The following is a 27897-nucleotide window of genomic DNA, read 5'->3' on the forward strand; positions in this document are numbered from 1 at the left end:
AATACACAGACAGGAATTGTGGGAATTGAAGTTCATGTGCATGACACCGTGGGGAAAAGGAGGACATCTAGTGGATACACGGGGAAACACAACCAGACACTGTGACAGATATCCTTTTTCCAGTCGCTCCTCAAAATACACTGCAGATCCAGTTGTATACTTCTCTTAGGATTTGGAGGCAATTCAGACAACATTTTAAACTTGCTTCTGCTTCTCTTTATGGTCCTATTTGCAATAATCATTTATTTGTGCCTTCAACCTTAGACTCTGCTTATGTTCTATGGAAAAATAGAGGCCTCTCATATTTTTCCAATTTATTTTAAATTCAACTCATTAAATTAATTTTGATCATTCTCATTGTCCTTCCTTTTAGGCGAAACCTTGAAGGGCTTTGACTGTGATGAGAAGTACCATGTATTGCATACGGAAACAAATGGGTAGCCAATGTAATCTGCGTAGAACAGGAGTAATGTGGGAGTATTTGGCATATGTGAGGACCCTGGCTGCGGAGTTCTGAATATATTGGAACTTTATTTAGTGTTGTAGTGGGAGAATTACAGTAGTCTAGGCGGGAAGTAATTAAAGCATGAACTTGGGTCTCAGCATCGTTGATATTTAAGAAGGGACGTAAACGAGCAATATTCTGGAGGTGGAAAAAGGCAGATTTGGTAAGTGATAAGATATGAGTAGAGAAAGAGAGGGAAGAATCAAAAAGTATACCCAGGTTTTTAACAGTGGTGGAAGGTCAAACTAGAAAACCCAGCAATATTAATATTGTCAACACAGAGACGGGATGTAAATTGAGGTGGACTAACCAGAAGTATATTTGTTTATCAGTGTTTAGTTTGAGAAAATTACTGGTCATCCATGCATTTATTTCATCAATACAAGCCGAAATGGAGCAGTGCATTAGGAATGAATGTAGAGCTGGGTGTCATCTGCATAGCAATGAAAGTTAAAGCCATGATGACGGATAATGTGACCTAAGGGAAGTATGTAGATAATAAAGAGTAAAGGCCCAAGAACAAAACCCTATGGAACACCATGTGAGACGGGGAAGTAGTGGACTTAAGGCCGCCACACACTACAAGATATTCAGGGCAATTTTGGACTAAATTCTCCCCTTCCGACAATCCTAGGTAAAGTCCTGATTATCTTGATGGTTCTACAGATCATATTATCATATTTTCCTGTGTTGTGTGGTGCGTTAAGATTGACTGAATCTGCTTGGAAGAACATCAGATGTGTGGGGGGAACCCTGAGGACAAACACGCGCATGCTCTAGAGATTATCTCGTGAAATGAAACGATGCCCAATCAGACAGCGAGCTGACGGAAGACTCACCTCCAGCTTGCGCTGTAACATGTAAAGTCCATGTTCACACCGTCTCCACTACCAATTTTCTTTTTATTCCCCGCAAATTTTCTGTAAAAAGCATTCCATACACTATAAGTGCCATTTCTTCTTGCCGGTCATCTGCCATGTTTGTTTACTCTAAAGTCACATTTGATGCGAGATATTTTGCGAGAGATTTAATAGACCTTTTGTGAATAGAGTCAAAAGATATGTGTTATAATTTATTGTTTCAATATCTTAGAGAAACTAATTTAAGTGAGAGGATATAGTTTATTTTTATTTTTACAATGTATATAGCAGACATTCTGGTCTACAGTCCATACAAGTTGGTGGCGGTAATGCACCAATATGTTGTTTGCCAACCGCCAATAAACCCTAGAAGAAGAAGAAGAAGAGATTTTACGAGATTTCCCTTGTTCACAGACGGGACTCTGGTTGTTTGTGAATGGAATCTGTTAGTGTGGTGTGCTTTCCAGGCCACTTTGCGGCACTCCACATGGAGCAAAATGGTTAATCCAATGATTTCTTATCAACATTTTTGTGGTCTCTCACATTTTGAAAATCTTACAAGATTTTTTCAAAATCCTTTAGTGTGGCCCAGCCTTTAGCCTGACGATTAGAAATGTAATACTGACGGTCAGACAAGTAGGAAATGAACCACGACAGGACAGTTCCAGAAATACCAAGAGCAGAGAGTCGTGAAGTGAGAATACTGTGAGAAATGGTGTCAAATGCAGAGGAGATGTCAAGGAGAATTAAAGTGCGATGGAGCCTCAGTCGATGGCCATAAGAAGATCATTTACAATCCTGAGGAGTGCTGTCTCAGTTCTGTGGAGAAAACCTGATTGGAAGTATTCATAAAGGTTGTGTGATGACAAATAGTTGTGAAGTTGAGCAGCGACCACTTTCTCGAGCAGCTCTGAGAGAAATGCGAGATGTGAAATTGATCTATAATTAGCCATGTCAGGCCGGGTTTCTTTAAAACACGGGTGACAGCCACAGTTTTTTATTCTGCGGGATTGTCATGTGAGATGTGATGTTAAATAAATAAGCAGCATTTTAACTGTACCGCTTCTGCACGAGATAAGAATACCTTTTAAGTGTGCTTTCACACTAGTACTTTTGGTGCGAACCCACACAAGTTTGATTGATGTCAGAGTTCGGATCGTATGGATGATGCAAACGCAACGCAATCGTACTAACTAGTGAACCACTATTGTGTATGTATGTGTGTTTGTGTGTTCTCACTCACTTTTCTTCTTCTTCTTCGCGCCTTCAGTAGAAACAGACTCTAGGGTTCTTTAGAACAGGGGTTTTCAAAGTCTAAGACAGGGGGCCTCCCTTTTGACACAACTTACCCATTGTTTGATGATAAACATGATAAAACATTTTGATGATAAAACAGCACATGAAAAGTGCAGTTAAGGCCTCGTTTACACTGTCAGTGAAATGTGACCCAATTCAGATTTTTTGCTCATATGTGACACAGATCAGATGTGTTCTATGACCGTGTAAACAGGAAAAAAACGCATGCATTCGGATATTTCGAGATCGGTTTCAGGCCTCATTCATATGTGGAAATAAATCAGATATAAATCAGATATGTTCCAATGCGACTGTCATGTCACATTGGAACATACACTCACCTAAAGGATTATTAGGAACACCATACTAATACTGTGTTTGACCCCCTTTCGCCTTCAGAACTGCCTTAATTCTACGTGGCATTGATTCAACAAGGTGCTGAAAGCATTCTTTAGAAATGTTGGCCCATATTGATAGGATAGCATCTTGCAGTTGATGGAGATTTGTGGGATGCACATCCAGGGCACGAAGCTCCCGTTCCACCACATCCCAAAGATGCTCTATTGGGTTGAGATCTGGTGACTGTGGGGGCCATTTTAGTACAGTGAACTCATTGTCATGTTCAAGAAACCAATTTGAAATGATTTGAGCTTTGTGACATGGTGCATTATCCTGCTGGAAGTAGCCATCAGAGGATGGGTACATGGTGGTCATAAAGGGATGGACATGGTCAGAAACAATGCTCAGGTAGGCCGTGGCATTTAAACGATGCCCAATTGGCACTAAGGGGCCTAAAGTGTGCCAAGAAAACATCCCCCGCACCATTACACCACCACCACCAGCCTGCACAGTGGTAACAAGGCATGATGGATCCATGTTCTCATTCTGTTTATGCCAAATTCTGACTCTACCATCTGAATGTCTCAACAGAAATCGAGACTCATCAGACCAGGCAACATTTTTCCAGTCTTCAACTGTCCAATTTTGGTGAGCTTGTGCAAATTGTAGCCTCTTTTTCCTATTTGTAGTGGAGATGAGTGGTACCCGGTGGGGTCTTCTGCTGTTGTAGCCCATCCGCCTCAAGGTTGTGCGTGTTGTGGCTTCACAAATGCTTTGCTGCATACCTCGGTTGTAACGAGTGGTTATTTCAGTCAAAGTTGCTCTTCTATCAGCTTGAATCAGTCGGCCCATTCTCCTCTGACCTCTAGCATCAACAAGGCATTTTCGCCCACAGGACTGCCGCATACTGGATGTTTTTCCCTTTTCACACCATTCTTTGTAAACCCTAGAAATGATTGTGCGTGAAAATCCCAGTAACTGAGCAGATTGCGAAATACTCTGACCGGCCCGTCTGGCACCAAAAACCATGCCACGCTCAAAATTGCTTAAATCACCTTTCTTTCCCATTCTGACATTCAGTTTGGAGTTCAGGAGATTGTCTTGACCAGGACCACACCCCTAAATGCATTGAAGCAACTGCCATGTGATTGTTTGATTAGAAAATTACATTAATGAGAAATTGAACAGGTGTTCCTAATAATCCTTTAGGTGAGTGTATCTGTAGGCCTGTCCCAAATGGCACACTTCATATACACTTTCAGTCTTGTGGACGTACAATGGCTGCCGCGTGCGCGTGTCCGTTAAGTCCATGAGACAGTAGGGTGTCCCATTTAGTAATTTTTTTTTGCGGTCGATATGCGCCCCTTGATGCACACTTTTGCTGAGCCTGCACTGGTGCGAGCTCCGCAGCAGACTTCTTCCCGTCAGTCAAAGCTGCGTTACGTCACAAAAGTCCCGACTCAGAGGAAGACCGTGAGTGTTTAGGGTGCCATTTGGGACAGGGCCTATTAATTTTGGCACCTTCGCTTTCATAGCTGTTAACTAGCGATTCAAATTATACAATGTGTACAGAGACCAGGAGGGGAAGGAGGAGAGAGAAGCAGTAGGTCTGGTTCGGACCAAGCAATCTAACCAAGTGTGAAATCACCTTATAATTTCTTGGGTCGAAAAAGAGACAGAGTTTGAAATATTTTTCCTCCTGCCCTACCGTAAAACCATTTCTCTATCTGGGTGTGCTTAAATCCACATTAAGATCGCTTTCCATATCACACATCTGCATTTCAATAAGCCAACAGAATGCAAGTTACTGTGTTCACATGCTGTGTGAAAATGGGGTAAGAGGCAACAATTTAGCTTTGGTTGGTTTATACTTAAGCTGTTTATGACCTTACTACAATAAAGGAAAACGGGTTAAAGCATTTACATGACCATCAGTTAAGAACAGGCATGTAAACGCACTCTAGACACTTTGTGTATACCCTTTTGCTTTTCAATCAGCAATCATTAGTTTTATATTTCTCCAACTTTTTTTATGTTATTCTCAATGCTTCTTGTTATTATAGGTCCTATATTAAAAGTATTCATTAAAGTATTTGTTTTGTTTTTTTAAATCGATTTTCTAATAGTTATTTTGCTGGTTAGTTTGATTCATGGCTTACAACTCATTAACAAAGACTTATTTAAAATTAAAAATAAAAAATTAATGGGAAAGATTCAGATAGCAACACCCTATAGCAATAACTCAGAACATCTTCGTATAATCGAATAGCAAAAATAATAATAATAATAATAATAATTCACATTTACTTTTCTTTGTTAGATTATCTTTAGTGTTTGATTATGAAACCGTATTATTAAAGCAGATCACTATTTATCTAGCTCGCATTTTCATCATGCTCTGATGCTGCGTGGTTAGTGAGGTCAAATATTATTCAAACATGGTTATGCCTATATGCAGTGGCTTTTTAACTTTTATTTGGAAACCAGAAATCAAAAAGAAAGCAAAAATAGAGTAAGATTGTACTTTACTGAGAATGAACTCATGATACAGAGTCCTTTTATAACATAAAAATAAATGTGTATGTCTGTTGATTTCATTTGTAATCCCTTTGGCTTGTTTTTAATCTCCTCAGAGCTCTAAAGCTGTGCGGCTCAGGTGGACCTCCACATGTGAAGCTCATTGTTGAGTGGGAGCACAGAATCAAAGACTGGTAATGTAATCTTTTATTTCCTACTGAGGACGTGCGAAAATACAGAGAATTGATTCTGCACTTTGTTTGTTTGCAGTCTGTTTGGTAATATCCAGGAGGAGGTGGTGAAGGACTCGGAAAGTGTCCGTGCTCAACAACAACACCACGTTCAGCAGCACAGCTGCACCCTGGATGAGTGCTTTGAGCTGTACACCAAAGAAGAACAAGTAAACAACACAAAAATACACATTATACTGAATATTAGCAGCAGAATGCAATGGAAAATCACAACCAAGTTTAAATTTAAGACTAAATTTAGCCAGTTAGTTGGTATATTTTTTTCTCCACCAATTAAAAAAGTGAAGCGAATTGCTGTTACACAAAATGTCAAAATGCCGCTTGGCCAGACAGATAATTTTTAGCCTTTTGTAATTTGTCATTTTGAAATGTTATGATTTGGATGATTTTATTTTTTTGTATTTTTTTATTTATTCTGGAAATACAAGCGCCATTCTCCCTCTCTCCAAGTAACCTTCATTATTTCAGATAAACATGCATAACAGCTGAGACCTGGACATTTACTGAAACACATGATTGGGATGTTATTCTTTGATTCTGAGCAACTATAACAGTAACATTTGCTCTTGTGCAGCAGGTGTTTCTTTCTTTTTGAAAGAGGACAAAACAGGAAAAGATTAACAATGGGAAAAGTATTGTGCTTTTTATAGTACAATGGAATATAATAAACACCTAAGAATTACATGCATGTGGTTCTAGAGGACTGAACCAGCAAAACTTTCTTCTGTGGAACACAAAAGGGGGCACTGTCTTGCTCTTTTCCATATTGTGAAAACATAGTGACCACTGGCTGTCAAGCACCATAAAAGTGGTCAAATTTAATTTGCACTCATTTGTCACTGACCTTAAAAATGCAAGTTTGAATATATGTACATTACTGTTTAAAAGTTTGGGGTCAGTAAGGTTTTTATTGCTATTTTTATTGCTATTTAAAAAAAAAATACTAAGCAGCACAAGAAATAGGAGTGTGACGAGATCTTATGCTACGAGATCTCGCTATATTAAAACGTGACGTTATTTCTCATCGAGGTGAAAAACATGACTGTCTCGCAATACCAGCATGACGGAGTTGATTTTGTGGCAGTTTGTTTGGGTTTCCAATAATGTGCGTTTGGGAACTCAACCCATATAAAGTCTGACACGCTTTGTTTCATTGCAAAGTGTTGCACTGTTATCATTTACATGTGTGGAGCGCGTCTAAGCTTTATAGAAGCTGTAGCATTTCTATCATCAAAAAGTGGCCAAATATTAAAGATTAAGTGATCATTTGAATTAAATGTTGTTTGGCCAATATTAAAGGCGACCTATTATGCCCCATTTTACAAGATGTAATATAAGTCTCAGCTGTCACCAGAATATGACTGTAAAGTTTCAGCTCAAAATACCGAGATATGTCTGACTGCAGAACCGCAGAACCATACGTCATAGCAGTGTGAGGACGACAGCGCCAGCCTAACAGTCTGATGCCGGAACCGCATACCATACATATCCACCTTACATACACCATACCTAAACCTACCCATCTCCACCCCCTGACCCCTAAACCCACCCCTAAACCTACCCATCTCCACCCCTTAGATGCTTTTACCCCGCCCACTTCCGGCATCAGACTGTTAGGCTGGTGCTGTCATCCTCACACTGCTATGACGTATGGTTCTGCGGTTCTGCAGTTGGTTAATATTGAAAATACCCCACAGACAATTTTTTATACCATGTTGTAAATGCCTATTTTTGATTGGAAGGAAAAACATGCTGTTTTCGTGCATGTATCTTTAAATGCAAATGAGCTGCTGCTTCCCACTCTGCTTTCCAGAAGAGGGTGGCGCCTTGTGCCCCCAATGCTCTGAAAACTAAAACATCTGTTTGGTTTTGATTATCGCTATTGTGGTCTCGCTCAAGTGACATTGCAGTTCTTCATCATAAATGAAAGTTTATTATCTGCATGCATTTTAAAGCCATATCAGTCTAAACTTCTGATATATGGTTTTCTGAGTGCACACACCTGAAGCATGCACACAGAAAGATGGCTGCGCTTAAACTGTCAAATATTAGATTATGTCAAAAACACACAAAGTTCACATAAACAAAGTTGGTTATGTCTGTGAACGTAAACAGCAAGTAAAAAAAATGTGTATGTGTATATTAGATCTGTGTATTAAAGTGAAAGCATCATAATATACAGTACCTACTGCTATATATGCTATTAATATGAATCAAACAACAAAAAATAAACAGAAAATCACTCACTGCTCTTTATTGAATAACTTAGTGCCTTTTAATAAGAATACATTTCTTACTTGAATGCTGCTGTTAAATGCTCTGGGTTGGAGATAAACATGGCAAACTGTGTACAGCTCACTCGGGGCGGGGTCTATGCTAATAGGGCTGAGTCCGTCAGCGGGGCCTATTGTGGCTTCACATTGCTAGAAGGCAAACAGCTTGTTCTGAGACATCTGCTTATGATTTATGGGGATTAAAAAAAGAGTGGGTGGATTTTTACCATTATGGGTGGTTGTGTACACACACTGCCGACACATTTATGTTCAAACTTTTGCATAATAGGTCCCCTTTAAACAAGGATTTTAACATGCTGTACAATGCTGTACTCGATTACAAAAAGTGACAGCACTAGACTTTCAGTCAAATAAAAGACTATTTTTTCCAGTCATATATTTCATCATTGAAGATTTCTTAAAAACTGTTAAAATATTTAACACATTCTCGTGAACCCAATATCATTTATTGTCTCGTTTCGTGAGATACTGTAAGTGTACCATCACACCCCTAGTAAGAAATCTTCTTGAGCATCAAATCATCAAATTATTTCTGAGGGATTATGACACTGAAGACTGGAGTAATGATGCTGAAAATTCAGCTTTGCATCACAGCAATAACATTTTTAAATATATTAAAAATAAAAACATTTTTAAATTGTAATAATATTTCACAATATTACTGTTTTTACTGTATTTTTGTGCAAATAAATGCAGCCTTGGTGAGCAGAAGAGAATTATTATTTTTTAAATATTATAAAACGTCTTGCATCATAAAATATCTTACCGACACCAAACTTACAATGGTAGTGTAAATGCAAATGAGAATTGGATCGTATTAGCATTTATATATTTTATTAAAAAATAAATAAAAAAATGAAATTAATTTCATAAAATAAGTTTTAGAAAGTTCTGAAATAGTCACCATCATTTCAATCTGACAGGACCATTAATTTAGTCCAAAAAAGCACTCAAATAATCTTTCCTTGAGATGTACTGTATATCATTTTTCATCCATGTTTACTTAGCTGGCCCCTGACGATGCATGGAAGTGCCCTCACTGTAAGCAGCTGCAGCAGGGCACAGTGCAGATGAGCTTGTGGACCCTCCCAGACATCCTCATCCTTCACCTCAAACGCTTCCGACAGGTGGGAGAGCGGCGTAACAAGCTCTCTACACTGGTCCACTTCCCCCTCATGGGCCTTGCTATGGGCCGCCATGTGGTCAAGAGGAGCAACTGTGTCCGTCCACTGCATGGCTGGAAACAACAGGCCCATCACAGGCCTGAAGCCAGCCGACACTCACTCGACTTCCTATACGACCTGTACGCTGTGTGTAACCATCATGGAGGCATGCATGGAGGCCACTACACAGGTGTGTGAGCAAAAGAGAAATATATCTAAAATGTGCCTTTTAGTAAAACCTGATGAGACAAAATTTGTACTTAAACTGTAACTTTTATTTTATTGTAACCGATTTTCAACTTCGCTTTGTTACAATGTCGGTAGTATATGTAAATGAACAATGTCTACTCGTTCTCCGTGTTACCTGGACTGAGAAATTCCCACTTATTTTGTCAGCAAATGTTTTGACAGCTTCAGGGCTTTCGTGAAAACTACAGATTATACTTCTGCACTTTTTGTATCCCCACCCACAGACAGTCGGTTAACAGTTAACAGAAAAGTTATTGTAAGGGTAGGTTTATCACTGAAAATTGTATCGTACTTCATCTACTCTTTAAACATCATTGTGGTAAAAATTAAATACTATGACAACAGCTTTCTTACCTGTATGCAACACGTTTTGCTTAAGGTGGAACTGACACAATGACAGTGTTCATGGTCATCCAGTTTGAAATGTTGACTACAAACACAGAGGGTTTTTTTATTTTATTTTTGTCTCAGCGTTCTCTCTATTTTTACGATTCTTTGCGGCCTTTAGCCACTGCCTACGAAATGCGCTGGATCCTTCACTGGAAACCGAACTCACTCCCACTAAACGTTTCCTCTTTGAATTCTTGCACCCGGGAACAATACAAGTCGACACCATTATGACTAAAAGACTAAAATTATGACTAAAACATGCCCAGTGCATTATGGGTGTTGAAGTTCTCCTATAGCTATTTGGCATAAGGGAAGACAACAGCCTTTTTCTCTGTTTTCTCTAGTCAAGTAACACTGATTTATTTTATTTTTTTCACCTTTGTACTGTATAGGTAGCCAAGTTTTATTGTAAGCCAATTTGCCAACAGTGAGGCAAAAAACTACAGGCAAGACCATTGTTCCCTTTCAAGGGAACTCGTGCTGGTCGATTGACGCTGTGGGAATGCTCCGTGTGATTGCGTCATGAAGCACGTGTTAATAAATCAGTCCAGTGGTGTGACGGGACGTCAGAGGCGGGTGACGTCACAAACCAAGAAACTATAAAACATGTTTCTGTGTCTTGAGTTAGCGCTACATGTGAAATTGTTTGTCTTGTTTGCAAGTAAATTGTTGTAGGCCTATATGTGTCGCACTTAAAAAAGTTTGAAAACCACTGACCTAGATTATAGATGGAAAAGACCATTTATAGACAATACAGGCAATTTATCAAGGAAATATATAATCTATAAAGCTAACAGTTATAGCCCCACCTATGGCCCAATCTCCATAAAATTGTGCATGCTTGTTTAGAATCACGTGTCCCATGTGTTCACCTAATATCGCAATGTTCTGAGTTTTCGTTTAGGAATGATAGGCTTTTGGGTACACTTGGCCACGTGTGCAACTAGTCCAATCTTTATTGGTGCTGCTTCACTGCTTTCTGTATCAGCTTTCTGTCTTCAGCAAGCACTCTGTGTGAAAACTGTCAGTCTTATTTGGTGTTGTCTGTCCCATTAGAACGATTAAGCAGCTTCAATCTGTGCCCGACGCTACATTATGGGAGCTGACACACTCAATCTGTGTGTGGTTGCTTGGGAACGGAGAGCGCACAGTCTGCTCTTGAGAGGGCTTTGATCATTCATAAATTCCCGATGTGTACAGAGAGAAGTGTGCACTATCAGGAGTTTTAGCTCCACTCCTGTGGACTTTCTTTTCGAGGGAAGAAAGTCTTATGCAATAAAGAATGGGTGGCTGGGATCTCACGTTTGCCGAGGCATTGCATATATTATGGGATTATTATATAGATTATATATATATATATATATATATATATATATGATATATTTGTTTGTTTGGTTGGTCTTTGGTTGCATTTAATTGAGGAATTAAATGATGCTCATCTGACTTTGAGAAGTTAGATGCCTGTGTTAATATATTATATTCTTCCTTTCATCCAGATCATGTTTACATGTCTGGTTGATCTTTGGCAACTTTGGTTGATCACAAACGTGATCCAATGGGTCCTGCAGACTGTAGGTACGGTTCTCGTCTGCCTCGATTCAACGGGGTACTTCCCTCAGTGATCGACCCCGAGCAGGCTCTGGTAGTGGAACAAGAGGAGAGGGTTGTGGCTTGTGCCCCCCCTCAATGAAAAAGCCTGGGGGTTGAAGCTGCACTATCAGCTGTTATTCTCTTAAGGAAGGTTTCGGGAAAGAGGTCCTGACGCTAAGCGTAGACCTCTCAGGGCAGTCCCCCTGGAGGTAAGCGACAAGTTCGCATATCTCAGTGTCCACACAAGTTCGTTGCAGACTGTTAGGGCTCATGGCAGCTGCATCCAATGTGATACTTTTTGGCCTGCTGTACGTGAGACACTTACAGTGGTGGCTCAGGACCAGGGGGTTTCCCCAAGGGGCAACCCGTTTTGCACGATCAAGGTTACACCCAGATGCCTTCGTTCCCTGGTCATGTGGAAGAAGACTTGGTTCCTGTCCCAAGGCCCAGTGTTGGAAGCATCCTGTCATCGCAAGACTGTGTCGACAGATGCATCCCTCATAGGGTGGGGAGCGGTCATGGAAGGCCTCTCGACTCAGGGTCTGTGGTAGGAGCAGACTGCTCTCTCTCAGAGCACTTTATTTCCCTGGGCACTTGAATTGGGAGCAGACGTCCTATCAAGGCAGGGGCTGAGGCCCGGGGAATGGAGACTCCACCCCTAGATGGTGGAATAAATGAGGCGGACGTGGACCGGTTTCCATCTTACAAGAAACGACTCATGTTCCACTCTGGTTCTCCCTCACGCATCCAGCTCCACTGGGACTGGATGCCATGGTACAGATGAGCCCGAAGCTTCATCTGTACACATTTCATCTTCTAGACATCAAAAGCCTTGTTGTCAGGAGTCTCCCTCAAATATGTTTGTGATGCAGCAGGTTGGTCAGCCCTGCACACATTTATAAGGTTTTTCATCCTGGACCTGTGGGTCTCAAGTGCTTTCATCCTGAGTCGTGCCTATACAGTTTCACACCAAGATAGGCATTTGTCAGCATGGCGAAGTGGGTTTTTAGTTTCCCCAAAGCGTCCGCTGGGACGCAGCACGAGTTCCCTCGAAAAGGAATGTCTCAGGTTATTCATGTAACCATGGTGCCCTGAGAGGGGAACGAGACACTGCGTCCCCTTGCCATACATCCCGCATGCCTGGGAGCGGCTTGTTTCAGCCTATCAAAGCTGATGCTGTTGTGTTGCTGGCTTCCCTTTATAGCTTCCGCCTTATGCCGGCACACATCATGAGGTGACGCAGCACCAATCAAGATTGGACTAGTTGCACACGTGCTTCAGATGCAGTCGTGCTGAAGGCATTCCCCAAAGCGTCAGCTGGAATGCAGCGTCTAGTTCCCCTCTCAGGGAACCAAGGTTACATGCGTAACCTGAGATGTTTTTCAAAAAAACAAAAATAACACTTTAGCCTGCAACCAACGGTTTAGGATTTATGAGCGCTTTCATACTTTTGATCGCTGTATCAACACTTCCAGGCCAATTGGGGTGAGCCTCGGTGACGTTGTAGACGGGGTGGGTACTACCATCCTTCAAAGTTTCAAGTCTCTGCGACTTACGGTTTGGTCTGCCCGATTTTTGAAAATCCTGAAAATTACAAGAGGTTTCAGCGCTACACACTGGAACCCCTAAAAATTGTATAAATGTCTAATGTCAGCTGATAATGATAAAAAAAAAAAAAAAACTCTAATATTGCCTAGTATCTGAAATTTACTGAAATAATAAAACAGTCCCTTTAAGCACGTCCACAGATCACATGTGTCCAAAATGATGGGGTTGTTTAGCAGTGTTGCACATTGTGAGATCACAGTCGGATTTATGGAATCATTATTAGGGAAGAACACTTCGCCACATCTTCTAGATCCAGGGTCCTGGGGAGAGGATTCACATTTCATTGAGATATTGACCCCAAACAAATCTCAGCACCAGCTATTTAGGGCAGGGTGCTTGATTCAGATTATGCAAGGCGATGGTCGGGTCACTTCCGTCCATCTGACTGCAACTGAAGCACAGAGTTAAAAGACCATGGAAAAAGGCGACACAAGATGGCTCCTGATGTTCACCCAGGAGGAATGGAAAAAATATTCCAGCCTCATTTCTGCTCAAGCTGCTGGATAGAAATTGCAGAAATTGCCAAGTATAGTAGCTGTCAGAGAAGAAACTTTGCTGAAGCTGAAATCATTTGGCTACTTCAACGTACAAGCCAAAATACTAAATATTTTATCTGAGAATTTTGTGCTAATTAATTTACACTGCAAACCCCCTTTCTTAATAATGGATCGAGATTAATCGAGACTGGAGAAAAATATCATTATACAGAGTTTTTTTATTTTATTTTTTTATTCTGTTTGTAATTCTGTTTTTTGTAAACTGTTTTTATTCTTGTTTTAGAACATCATAAACTTTAAAGAATTTCAGAAGCATACTAAGTTATTTTTCGAACTAGTTTACTCTTGTAACCCTGCATTGTGATACTGTGAATATCATTGGCTTGTTATTAATTACTTGTGATATTCCTCATTTGTAAGTCACTTTCTATCATTTTAAATCTATATTAAATGCACACTAGTGTTCAAAAAGTTTGGGGTTAGTATGATTTTCTTTGAAAGAAATTATTACTTTTATTTAGCAAGGATGCATTAAATTGATCAAAAGTGACAGTAAAGACATCTACTTTGTTGCAAAAATATATGTATTTCGAATAAATGCTGTTCTTTTGAACTTTCTATTCATTAAAGGATCCTGAATGAATCTGTCACCGTTTCCAACTGAAAATCAGCATATTAGAATGGTTTTTAAAGGATCATGTGACACTGAAAACTAGAGTAATGATGCTGAAAATTCAGCTTTGCATCACATGAATAAATTTATTATTTATTTTTAAAATGCAATAATATTTAACAATATTACTGTTTTTACTGTATTTTTAATCAAGCCTTGGTGAGCGTAAGAGAACCAAAACTTTTGAACAGTAGTGTTCATGTACCTCATTAATTTTTGTTAGATTTATGCTTACGTACAAATTTGTAAATTTTATTAATGTTCTGCAGTGTAAGTACTTGTATGCATGTGTATGTAAATGTTTAAAATTAAAACAATACCACGGTCCAAGTCATTCTGGCCCCCGTGCAAGGCTATACTTGAGCATGAAGTAAACTGCATTCTGAATATAATGAATCTCTGTTTTGAACAGCATACTGCAGGAACTCAGTGGACGGTCAGTGGTACGCCTACGATGACAGCACTGTTGAGCCGGTGCCTGAGGGAGAAGTGTGCACTCGTGGTGCTTATATCCTGTTCTATCAGAGACGTGATGCCATTCCATCCTGGTCAGCTAACTGCTCACTACAAGGTGAACACTCATATCTGCATTGCTGTATATCCTCATACCAAGGGCAAACAAACAGAAAACATACTAAAGAGTGCATTATCAAGAGAGTACAAGAATATTCTTTAAAAGTAGTAGTGTAGTTTTGTTAAGCATTTCATTTGAGTTTGTGTAGCAATGTATGTTGATAAGGGAAGAAGGAGGCGGGAATCGGCGAACATTCAACACTTTCATTTATCAAAATAAACAAAACGCCATTCTCTCACGGCTCTCGGCCCAGCCCTGCTTGCCACAGTTTGAAAATAACATTACTGCTTTTGAATTACATTGTTAGAAAGATCGATACAAAGAAAAAAAATGCTTTGCTGTTCTTTTGAGGAATTGTTAGAAAGGGTGCCATTTAAAAATGCAATACTAACTCATTTTATTTTATTTTATTTTTACCAAAACCTCTACTCTACAGAACACTGAAATCGCTGCTAGAGTAACTTTATTTACTATTTATTTTATGCAAAATAATGCATTCTAGGCTCTGAGTATCTATCCCACCATCTCAAATTCAAATATTTTATGTATTTTTTATATTATAATATTTTAAGTTATTTTTGTATCAGAAATGCTTAGCTGTAATAGTTCACAATATTACTGTTTTTACTATATTTTTGATCAAATAAATGCAGGTGGTGAGCATAAGAGACTTCCTTCAAAACCATTAGAAAAATCTTTCCTCAAAGTTTTGAATAATAGAGTATATCCGGCAATGTTTTGCATTACAATGATGAGAAAAAAGGCACAACCAACCTCTTGCTGATTCCAAGGGCTTTTCTACACAGTTCTCAACATCTTTCTCTCTCAACATCTTGAGAACCACATCTTCATAATCCAAATATGAACACAGAAATGACATAAATGTATTCAACAACCACTTCAGAGTGTACTTGATCCCTGTGCTGCCACAACAATAACCTTGGTGAAGGAATAGGAACAAAACACTTGCAGGAAGGACGAGCTGCTGATTAGCCTCACTGGGAACAGACATGGTTTCGAGTTGCTTGTCTCGTACATGTTCACACACATACTGACAAAACTGAGTCACTGCTCAAATGTCTCTGCTACTGTTTTCCTTTCCTCTCCAGTCCTCTAAAGTCATGCTGTATGATTCTTCAACAAATCAAATCTACACAATGAAATGACATGTAAAAGTATCAAAGTTATATAACCTAAAAATGTATTATGACAACCGTATATCTCCATTGAAGCAAGCTGAGCGTTTTCATTTTATTCTCTATGGGGGGAGAAGGCTCGCACATCAAAGTCGAGCAGTGTTCATGCAACTTTATGCAAATAAGAGGTGAAAAACAGGGTGAAAGCAAACTGATATGAGATGAATGCAGTAATGTCTGTCTAAGCTTTTTTTAAATCTGCCTGTAGTGCTGGTGGATTTTGTGGTTAAATGGCATTATTGCATATCATTAGATTTAGATTCAGATTTGAATGTATTTTGCATGCTTTCTTTGTAGCTATGTTTATTACAATCATAGACCACTCTCAAGGAGAGTTCTCAAGCTTGGGATCGGTGAGATTTTTAAAAATCTCTAAGAGATTTAAAAAAAAATTTAAAAAGAGATTTTTGAAAGAAGTCTCTTCTGCTCACCAAGGCTGCGTTTATTTTATCAGAAATACATACAAAATTATTATATTGTGAAATATTATTATAATTTAAAATAGCTGTTTTTTTTATTTTTTTTATTATTGTGATATATTTTTAAGATGTAATTTATTCCTGTGATGGCAAAGCTGAATTTTCAGCATCATTGCTTCAGTCTTCAGTGTCACATGATTCTTCAGAAATCATTCTGATATTATGATTGCTGCACATTCTTATTATTATCAATGTATTTTTGATTCTTTGAATGGAAAGTTCAAAAGAACAGTATTTATTTGAAATAGAAACCATTTGTAGCAATATAAATCTTTACTGTAAAAATTAATGCACCCTTGCTGAATAAAAGTATTCATTTCTTTCTTCTTTTTTTAAAATTTACTGAGCACAATTTTTTGAACATCAAAAGAACAAAAGTAAGTTAAGAACATCAGCTTTGGTTGCATGAATCAAGTGCTCATCAGTAAGTAAATGCAATTAAAATGGCTTTGAATTTAAATCCATATTAAAAGACTAATGTAGTATAGTTATAATATGAAGCAAGTGTCTTTTTTTAAAAGACCAAACTTAATTCTGTTTCAAAGCATTCAAGATTTATGACAGTTGGAAATTTCATTTTCAGGTCTATGCTCAAAAGTTGAATAAATGGATTATAGCAACTACGTAAATTTAATTTAGTACCATAAAATCCTGTAAAAATACAAATATTAAATGAAAAAACATTATCGAACTAAAATCGTACATTCATTTCATTGAAGTAAAAAAAGTAATTTTTGACCGCCACGTGAAGGTCACCAGAGGTTAATAATCAAAACTGCATGCGTCTTGCAGAAGAACATTGTACGCCCGGTCTAAAATAGTCAGAATATTATTATAGGCGTAGCATAGTGATTCAGGATAAGACAAAAAGATGGATTCATGCTGTACTCACTCCTTATATCAATATTGTACATTTTGAAAAAAAAAAGGTGCATAGTGTACCTTTAAGGTATGTTAACATATTTTCCATAGTGCAGCGAGGCACATTTAAACGTGCATATTTTGGTATATTTTTGTAAATGGTAAATTTTGTATGTTTCAAGAAGATGGGATAGGAACAATGTTTCAGTGAGCTGCTCTTCAATGATATACTGAATCATACATTATAATAAATATTGATATTGTCAGAGGTGCTGTAATTAGTCATGAAATGTCACGCAGAGGCCTTAGGTTACTCCATCGTGGTAGTAATTAAAATGGATCTGTTATCAGTAGCTCCCATTGATTCACAGTAGCAACAAGTTCTGTGGAGTCTGAGCTCGACTGAGTTGTGAACCGCTTCAAGCTACAGTTCAAAATAAAGTAACTGATCTGTCAGGTTCACGTTTGTGGAGCTAAGGCGATCACCTTCAGTGTTGGCTGTTGTTGTGCTCAGATCAAAGTTATATGATTCACCTCCACACTAACGTGCCCTATTTATGCATTTATGCATAAACTTTATAAACTCTCAAATATGTCTATTTGAAGCTTGTGATGTACTTCATCAAATAGTTCTCCTTTCTTTGTGATTTGTCAATCCTTATAATATGAAACTTTGCAGCTTAACCTGCACATAAATACGAGAGCTCTTTCTCTCTGCATGTCTGATCCAGAGAACATGTTGTTCCTACTTTCCATAGCTGACTTAAAGGGATAGTTCACCCAAGAAAATGAAAACTCTTTTCAAATAATTGCTGTTCTTTTGAACTTTCTGGACAGCAAAAAAAAAATTAAGCAGCACAACTGTTTTCTGTCACGGACACACAGGAAAACAGGAAAAATAGATCCAATAGCAGTATGTAATTATTTATTAAGGGTAATCCAATATCGTTGTCATCCAGGCAGGGGTCAAAGTCCATATAATCAATCCAAAAACAAATAAACAAAACAAGAAACAGGCTAGAAACATAGACCTCAGAAGTGTGGACAATATACAACTACTCCGTGACAAACACTAACCAGACAGGGTATATATACACAGACACTAACAATGTGATAGGGAACAGCTGAGTGCAATGAACAGTGATGAGTCCAGACAGGGATTGTGGGAAATGCAGTTCCAGAAGTAATGGTGACAGTATGGGGAAGAGACCTCTAGTGGACACCCGGGGAAACACAAACCAGACACTGTGACATTTTCAACATTGATGATAATAATAAATGTTTCTTGAGCATCAAATCATCATATTAGAATGATTTCTGAAGGATCATGTGACACTGAAGAGTGAAGTAATGATGCTGAAAATGTCACAATATTACTGTTTTTACTATATTGATTAAATAAATGCAGCCTTGGTAAGCATAAGAGGTTGAAAATATTTGATTAAATAAATGAATGAATGTATTTGATTAAATAGATGCTGCCTTGGTAAGCATGACTTCTTTCAAAAACATTAGGCTAAATACCATCCTTCCCACATAAAAACATGCATCGATTCTGTCAACCTGTCCGAGACATTTGTTATATGCTGCATGTTTCCCATGTTCTGTTACTCATTTTTGAAAGGTTATTGCACCAGCAGCCCACCAGCATCTCACAATCATTTGTATGCATTGCATAATACTTGTTTGGACCCATTCCATCTCATCTTCATGGGTGTTTAATAGAAACGAGACTCACACATACAAAGGCTAGAGCAAAATGAGAACAGGGTTCCTGGTATTTTCAGGAACCTTAAACCAAAATGCTTGACCATAATTCTGTTTGCTCACTTCCACAATGCTAGGATTCGGCTACATGTGCATTTCAGTTTATTATCAGAAAACAAACAGCATTCTGACTTGCATGAAATGGGTAATAGGGACTCTAAGCAACAGCCTCTGGTGGAATGGCAACGGCTATGTGACAACTACGTGAAAGATTAAGAAGGTTAATGTTATGTTTTATGGTATGTGGCATTGTAATTGTTTATGTATATCATTAAATGCCCAAAGCAACCCTCTCCTGCTTTTTAAAATCACTTTCTTTATTTGTATTTTGTCAAATGATTAAATTATCCTGTTACTGTTGCTTAGTGATTTTTGCGCTCTTTAGCTACGGCAGTTAACCGTTTATTTCCGGCTGCCGTTGCCGTTCCATCAGCAGCTGTTGCTTAAAGTCCCTTATGTTGACTAGGCTACTTCTGACCCACAGGTTCCTCCAGCGTCTCTATATCAGATCACTGGCTCATCCGATTGAATGCAGACAACCGAATTTCCAATTCAACTAGCAAGCTGTCCAATTCATCTTCAGCTCCTGAGCCCCAAACACCACACGTTCCTGTCATTCATGAGCCTCTAAATGAAGATAATGGTCAGTAAACTCTTGATTTATGTCTACTACTCCTCTTAAAACAATAAGTGGTATTTCTTTTAGAATTTAATGAAGTCATATTGTACAGTGACCTGCTCCATTGTTTTGAGTTGTTTATGGAGAACAGCTTGTTTTCTGTTGATTTAGTAAGCACTTGCTTTTGTAAGACTGTGCACCGCTCCTTAGGAAAATTAACCATGGTTTTGTGATCGATTACTGTTTGTATTACCATAGTTTTCTGACAAATATCTCGATTAAATGGTGGATAACATCGTATATATAATGTATAAGAAAATTACAAAAAACAAACCACTCTGAAACGTCCTGTGAAATCCGTTCTGCACGATCCTCTTGTTCGTTAACATTGTCAGGGTCTGAATCGGGTTCAAATTGATTTGAAATTGACACCATCCTCAATATTTACACTAGAGAAGAACTATGAAGGGGTGGGACATTCCCCAAACACGTGCACTAACCAATCACAGCACATTTCGTATTTCAGAAGGATGGGCTTCATCAAAATTGGCGTGTTCGAGCCAGACTGGGGAGAGAGGTGCTGTAATAATGTAAAATATGTATACATTTTTTTTTTTAAGTCTTTTGAACAATCAAGAATGAAAACATATTTTAGTACACCCTAAAAACAAAATCAAGACTTCGTAAAAGAGAATAATAAGACCCCTTTAACAGTATTTATTAAACTGGGAAGGGTCAAAGCGCTTGCATATTGTTGTCTTATTGTTAGTTTAACTGCTTCTATTGTTCTCATTTGTAAGGCGCTTTATATAAAAGCGTCTGCTAAATAAATAAATGTAAATTTATGATTTTACAATACATCAAAACAACATTAGCAAATTTCGCAAATAAAATTTGAAATATGCAGGAAAATTAAATTGTAAGGTGAGACTTTGTTTTATCAAAAATAACACAATAAAATAAACACAAACACACAAAAAAAGATTCTGCATATCACTTTTCTCTTCAAACTGTTTTTTTACTAGCCCTCCATTTTTTGCTTTTAGGTGTAGTTGAGCCGACACCATTTGTACGGAGCGTCCGGGGTCACAGCATGAGTATGCGCTACCACTCAAAATCCAAGACTGGACCAAGCAAAGTTCTTCCACTGCGCTGGTCATTTGCTTCCAAGGAACGCAGAAAGCCCTCCAGCGTAGCTCCACAATTGGCAAACGACGAGCTGGTGGAGTACCTTGAGTCTGGCCGGCGGCCTCGATGTACCAAGGAGCCCATAGTCAGCATCGTGGCTAGTCCTTCACAGGTCAAAGCCCAGCTTCGCAAGGACGATTCCCTGAGTTCCCCCAGCTGTAGCAGTAGTCTCAACGGTGTGGAGCGAAGTAGCTATCAAGGTCCGGATTCGCCCAGGCTACCCGAAGGCCAGAGCAGACCAGCATCAGACCTTAATGGTATCAGTTGCGATGGTTCATGGGCCAAAAGCAGCTCAACATCAACCAGGCAGGAGCACGAAAGGACTCAAGGAAGCAAGTCGCTTCAAGGTTCCCCTACTGCACTCCCCAATGGCACTAGCAACAGTGCATCTCATTCCAGAGACTCTACGTTAAAACGGCTCCGGAACCAGGCAGCTGCCGCTAACAGGATTCACACCAGCCAGACGCAAACGGCCACTGGGGAAAGCAGGAGTAAAGATGGCGTCCTTCCCGCCATCAGCAAGGAAGTGGGTCACGGAAAAACGCTTTCCAGTAAGAGCTTGACCAAACTCTCTCTATCCAACGGCACTCTAAATGGGAAGGGAGTTGAGGCGAGGAAATCCACTACTTCTCACAAGAGTGCCAATAAAATGGTTAGTAGCAGAGAAAACCAGGTTTGTTCAAGCACAGCTAATATAAAACGCGCCTACAGCTCGTCCAGTATTCAGAGCAGGCTAGATATGGCTTTGAAAAGGACTTCGTCTCTCCAAAGAAATAGTACGTTGGTGCCGGCCCCCCATAAAGGACTTACGGTTGATAAATCCTCCTATGCAACACTACAGAGAATCAGATACAGCAGCACTTCACTTGGCAGACAGAGACCTGTGCCCGAGTCCTGCTTCTGACTGGTTTCTTCTTCACTGTGGGAAATGGTGTTTGTATATATGTTTTATGCATCTGGCAACGTTTAAAAACTACACACTATTGCTGTACTATTGCTCTTTTCCTAAACCTAGTAAGCATTGTGTGCACCTTGTTTTTGCCAAATTCAAGGCACAGTTGTGCTACTTAGTTACAGCTTGATTGGAAATGAGGCAGTATGTTCCTCTCACGTCACCTGTATTGAAATCAATTGCGAGTCGAGTCTCCCATTTGTTTGACAGTTTCAGCCAATGTAGAGCATCCAAATTGTTTACAGTAAGGATGCTGCCTTAGAAGATAGCTATGTAGGGTCTAGGGAGTAAGGTTATCTTGGCTAAGCTCACTAGGTTTTGAAACAGAGCTTGTTTCCCCTCTCAAATCTGTCTTTCTGTACCAGTCTATTGTCCGGTATGAGCAATATTGAACTTGCATATCTCAAAGCCTGTTCTTAAATCTCCATTTATACCTTCAGATATGTAGCATCACGCTAGTTGCTGGAATAATTACCTGATTAGCAGTACAGATACAGTAGGTAAGTCTGCTTTATGCTTTCAGTGGAACTGTCATGTTTATTTCTGCAAGTGCCTTTTGTAATGATCTCAGGAGACTGAAATTCGTAGGAACAGAATGGCTGTGTATTGTTTTAGTTTTTTTCTCATGAATATACATGCACACTCCTCACCACAGATAAAAAAAATCCACAAACAGCCTAAACATTTATTGATCTCACTCCCACGCAGTTTCCAAATGACACTAAATGTTTCATTGTGTACCTTGCTGGATTCACTTGTTTTCTGACAGGAATGGACTATGCAAGCACAATCAGACGTGCATGTCGTGCACCTCTCTGAGTTCAATGCGTTTAAGCATCAGCTGGAAATTGAGCACTAATTGCAAAAAGGATCAAGGTGCTGAATTTCATTTTAAAAGTAATATTCATATTGTATGAATGAAGATCTGTAAGTGAAGATAAATTGAGGCATAAAAAAGGCAGGATCTTAGAACAATATTTAACACGGAAATATATGTTTGGAAATATAATCGGGACATAATGGTTTTGGATTGTTTTTCTCATGCATATGATGAATGATACCTCAAATTGCATGGCTTGTTGACTTTTCTAACCAGTTGGACTTATGACTTGGGTCAGTGAGAAATCACCTAGCAATGGCGTAGACTTCAAGACACTCAAAACACATTCAAGTTACCACACTCGCACATTCAAGTTACAAATGGCTGAGCTCACTTGGATAGAAATGGCTGTATTTCACCTCAAAATTTGCTGAACAAATATGACCGCAACTTAATTGGGTCTAATTGGTAAGCAAGACATGTAATATTACTTAACTCTGTTACACCACTTACACTTTAAATAATTGATGAAATAATAATCCCAATGCACTTTCCAGACCTCTGGAGTGATGTTGTGCCCTCATATCACTAACCAATCTGAATATGATAATGCTGTATGTGAACTGTTCACCTGAAATTAGACTCCCCATGTTATTGTTAATGTGCACTAAACCTGAAGAGCCGTGCTTATGTAACAGGCTACTTAAAAAGCAATGTATTATGATAAATGTTGTTGAGTGTAATTATAACTGAGGAGGACATTTATTCTGAAAGAGCATTTTCTCCTGTGCTCCTGGGCGAGTTTTTAAGTTTTTGTACCACACTTTTTAATTGGATGTATTATGTGTAATTAAATATATGCTGAGATGCTTGTTAACAAGATAAAGCAAGCCATTACACACTTTGTGCTAACACATTGCACCTAGTTTATCTTTAGGCTAGTTGTGGCGAGGGGGGCATGGTAGAGCTAGATCTGCAGTGGCGCGCAGTCGTCCCTATCGTTTACCTGAACACAAGAAAAAAGTGGTACAGGGTGAATTGAAGGCCATGCTGGGGCGTAATAGAAGATTCACATAGAGACTGGACGAGCCCTATAGACCTTATGTAGCCCCGCCCCTTTTCAGCGCTGCGCTCGTTGTCTTTTGACTTCCGGTCTGTATTTTCACAGCGATTCTGCGTGTTTATTAATGAACACAGTTTTAAAATCTTCACGGTCGACTGACGTTTGTTAAGACATCTGCTTTAAACATTATAGTCCTCATGATAACTTTCGTTAACTTTACATTAAGTAAATCCACTTCAAAATCTAATTACTCCTGGGCAGCAGCGCCATAGAAATATACAGAGCGACCGCAAAAAACGGAAGTTCAAAGACAATATTCTAAAGATGGCGGCGCCCTCGTTTCGGCGCCCATAAGGTCTATAGTCTTAGTACCTAAAACAGACGGCTCTGTCCGTTTCTGTGTCGATTACAGGAAGGTGAATGCAATGCCCCGAGTTGACGAGCTGCTTGATCTGTTAGGTTCAGCTCGCTTTTATTCGACACTGGATTTAACGACAAGGTATTGGCAGATTCCCTTATCACCATTATCCAAGGAAAAAACAGCCTTCACAACGTCGTTTGGATTACACCAATTTATTACTCTTCCGTTTGGGTTGTTTGGGGCTCCCGCCACCTTTCAGCGTCTCATGGACAAAATCCTCCGGCGTATGCTGCTTCTTATTTTGACAACATCATTATACACAGTAATCTGGAACATCTGCACACTGGCCTGAGATCGCTGAGGGTGGCTGGATTCACGGCAAACCCGCAAAAGTGTGCAATTGGGCGTGTGGAGGTACAGTATCTGGGCTTTCACTTGGGATATGGGCAGGTGCATCTCCAAATTGGTAAGACTCCTGCGATTGCAGCCTGCCCAAATCCCAAGACCAAAAAGGAGGTGCGACAGTTCCTGGGGCTGGCGGGATATTATAGAAGGTTTATTCCTAGTTATTCGGAGCTAATTCGGCTGCCCTGTGTGGCGGGCTGCTCTTAAACTCTACTAGCTTTGATCTCCCTTTTTTGTTGCAGACCGACGTGTCGGACGGGGGGCTGGGTGCAGTCCTGTCCCAGGTGGTCGGAGGGTAGGAGTGGCCGGTTCTGTATCTGAGTCGTAAGCTCTCAAACAGAGAGACCAGGTACAGCACCATTGAAAAAGAGTGTTTGGCCATTTGGTGGGCCATCCTCACCCTCCGTTATTACCTCATGGGATGGGAATTACTCTCTGTTCGGACCACTCGCCCCTCCAGTGGCTCCACCATATGAAGGATACCAACGCGCGGATCACCCATTGGTGTTTAGCTTTACAGCCTTTTAAATTCAAGGTTGTCCACAGGCCAGGGGTGCAGATGGCTGTAGCCGACTTCCTCTCTAGAAATGGGGGGGCTCCCCAGCCTGAGTCGGGAGGTGGGGGTATGTTGTGTGGTGGGCTTGGTAAAGCGAGGTCTGTAGCAGGGGAACGAGTGCGGAGATGAGCGGTGATAAGGAGGTCAAGTGAATGATAACTACCACCTGTCTCTAATTCCAGTGATTGGCGTAGAGAAAAGATATAGCGCAGGGGAGAGGGAGAGACTGGTTACTCACAGAGACTGTTATTTTGCTGTGTATGTGACTGTGGAGGCAGAGACCCTGACAGTATTTATTTTGTTCATTTTTTCTTTGAGTAATAAAAAGCTTGGATTACTCGCCACCCCTGACTTTTTCGTCCTTCTTCCTTTGAACATATCACACTAGTAAATTAAAACGTTGTCACAAGTTTTCTAAAGATGTTTTTAATATGTTTTTAGAAACAGATGCATCTGCAACTCGATCAATAAATCTTTCACTGCCTCTAAGATTGCCATTCTTAACCATTCATGCGATGACGCAATACAATCTAAATGTCAATACTAATGTATGCTGTGAAATGGCAGATATTAATAAACCATTGTGGCCAACGTAGTTGCTAGTGTGCATGAGCAGTATTATTGTGTTTTAGACATTGCTGTTTTCTCCTCTATAACATCCAAGTTTGTCTTGACAACAATTATGCGTATTGCATATATTTGTCAAATGAGTCATGCTGTCTTTTTAAATTAAAGGGTTACATTTTAATCTAAATGTGAAGATCATTTGAAAACATTTTGAAAATTGTAAATACCATTAAATATACACGTGTGTGTGTGTGTGTGTCTGTATATATATATAACAGAAGTTCACCTGCTGAAGTTTATTTTACACATACATCACAATGTGCAAATCATGAACATTTCAGCTTTCTTTTCTCCTGATAGCAGGAAAATCTTGACCAGAGACTGACATTTTTTTTTTTTATTACAGTAAGACAATAACTCTGTCTCAGAATTTAAAGCAGAGAAATTTAACAGACAGTCTTAGTTAGCTTTGATTATCCACCATGTCCTGCAGACATCGAATTGCATGACTTAGCTGAATAAATTAGTCTTCTTATTTTTAAGGATCCTGAGATATTGATTCAGACGTTGCCTCCTCCTCAGTATGAGTCATTTAGCCCTGCCACAGGATTAACACCCAGCTATTGGACCGTTTTATTCAAATATGTCCCATTTAATTCCCCCTCCCAATAAAGACTTGCTGTTGGCGAACGTGTTTTAGCTAGTTCGTTCATAGCCTTTGTTTAGCTTTTTACTTCTGCCGATTGTATTTAGGCTTCGGAATTAAAGTTGTGTTCCTTTGTGAAGATTATCATGATGAAAAATAATTCAAAAGCCAATGGAAAAATCACTTGGATTTTTTGTTAAGGGAACCAGTTTGATGCTAACTTTTGGGTTTGCCTAGAAAAATACCTCTTCACTGGATTGCTCTATTCCTTTATATAAGATAAAGATGCATTATGAAATCATGTCTATTTGGTTACAGTCTTTGTTTTCAACTCAGTCTTTGTTTTCAACTCAAAGCACAGTTAGTACTGTTCCCAAACCATTGATTTCATGCTGTTGTTAATGACTCTGTGCATTTAGATTTGCTTTAGATTTTATGATTTTTTAGATCACATTTATCATAAAAGGATAGTAAACAGAGCATCATAAAACCAGTTGGAATCATATTCGAAGTATCCCAGCAGCTCATCAGCTTCTCCAGCCTCCCCTCACTGGAAGCAACTGAATGTCGTTATCATTAAAAAACCTCTAGCGTTTATGCCTATGGAGACCCATCAAAACTGCTAGACTGTTGTGTTTTAAACATGACTGCATGTTTCAATTTTGAAGCTATAATATTTATTGTTCTGGCCTGACCTGTTTTAAAATGGTAATTTTTAACTTATTACTGAACAATGCAACACATTGAGGCATGGCACGCCACAACTCGCCATGTACATTCTCAATAACCTGGCCTCATGATTAGTTGTGGTTGCTAGCCGTAAGTATGCTTAAATATTCCATTTAAAATAAAATGAAAAAATGTAGTGATGTTACGTTCGATTACGAAGCTTCTGTCAAAAAATAATAACACATTTCAGCACTGTATGTGTTGCGGTCACCAGCTCTGTCACTAGTCACCATATCTGCACTACATTCTCCATAATCTCTATCTGACTCCTATTCATTCTCCAGCAATCATTTTCCAACATCATTCCTCTCCTAGTTTCCAATCCAGCGAGGTGTGTGTCTCCATCTGCCATCCACGATCTCCTGCACCTGCAAGACAGAGACTTCCATTATCATCCATATCAAGTCATCTATATCTCTCATTGCTCTATTCACTTACCTTTTACCAATCATTCTGCTCTGTGCTGCAAAATAAGCAACCTGTCATCATATCTCACTGTTTCTGGGCAGTGGCGCTTCTAGCTCATATGGCGCCCTGGGCGAACCACCCTTTCAACACCATGTTCAGGTTTGACTAAAATGTTGACATAATTGCACAAAAAAAAAGCTACTTTAATACAAAGAAATGCTAAAATGTTAAATTATTGTTATGATAATGATTTATAATATGTATTGGTAAAAAAACATGGGAATGGTACATGAGCCATTGAGTAATCCTCTGCTGCCATCTATAGTGGCTGTAGTTGAAAATTTAATTTTAAAAGTGTTTGTTTTCCAGTAGATGGCAGCTATCTTCCACAGTACATTCTTCATATTATCACCATGAATGAAATTGAGTAATGTAGATCTTCTTTAAAGTGAATTTTTCAGTTTTTCTATTTTA

General features: G+C 39.2%; 1 protein-coding gene across 3 annotated transcripts in view; it reads left to right on the forward strand.

Annotated features, from left to right (window-relative positions):
* The window catches only part of usp43b (ubiquitin specific peptidase 43b), an 85919-nt gene extending 60502 nt beyond the window's left edge, over positions 1–25417 (forward strand). The window contains exons 10-16 of one of the 3 annotated variants that reach the window (XM_084125440.1): positions 5634–5711; positions 5788–5917; positions 9070–9415; positions 14645–14803; positions 19594–19752; positions 20775–21568; positions 24760–25417. In XM_084125440.1, the coding sequence (XP_083981566.1) occupies positions 5634–5711; positions 5788–5917; positions 9070–9415; positions 14645–14803; positions 19594–19752; positions 20775–21568; positions 24760–24816 (1723 nt within the window). In that variant the 3' untranslated portion in view covers positions 24817–25417. Of the gene's footprint in view, positions 1–5633; positions 5712–5787; positions 5918–9069; positions 9416–14644; positions 14804–19593; positions 19753–20774; positions 22526–24759 lie in introns of those variants that run through there. The other 2 variants (XM_084125439.1, XM_084125441.1) reach the window with 2 other exon arrangements.
* Positions 25418–27897: the final 2480 nt, after the last annotated feature.

The sequence above is a fragment of the Abramis brama genome (genome assembly GCF_963993115.1).
Source record: "Abramis brama genome assembly, chromosome: 1".
NCBI lineage: Eukaryota > Metazoa > Chordata > Actinopteri > Cypriniformes > Leuciscidae > Abramis > Abramis brama.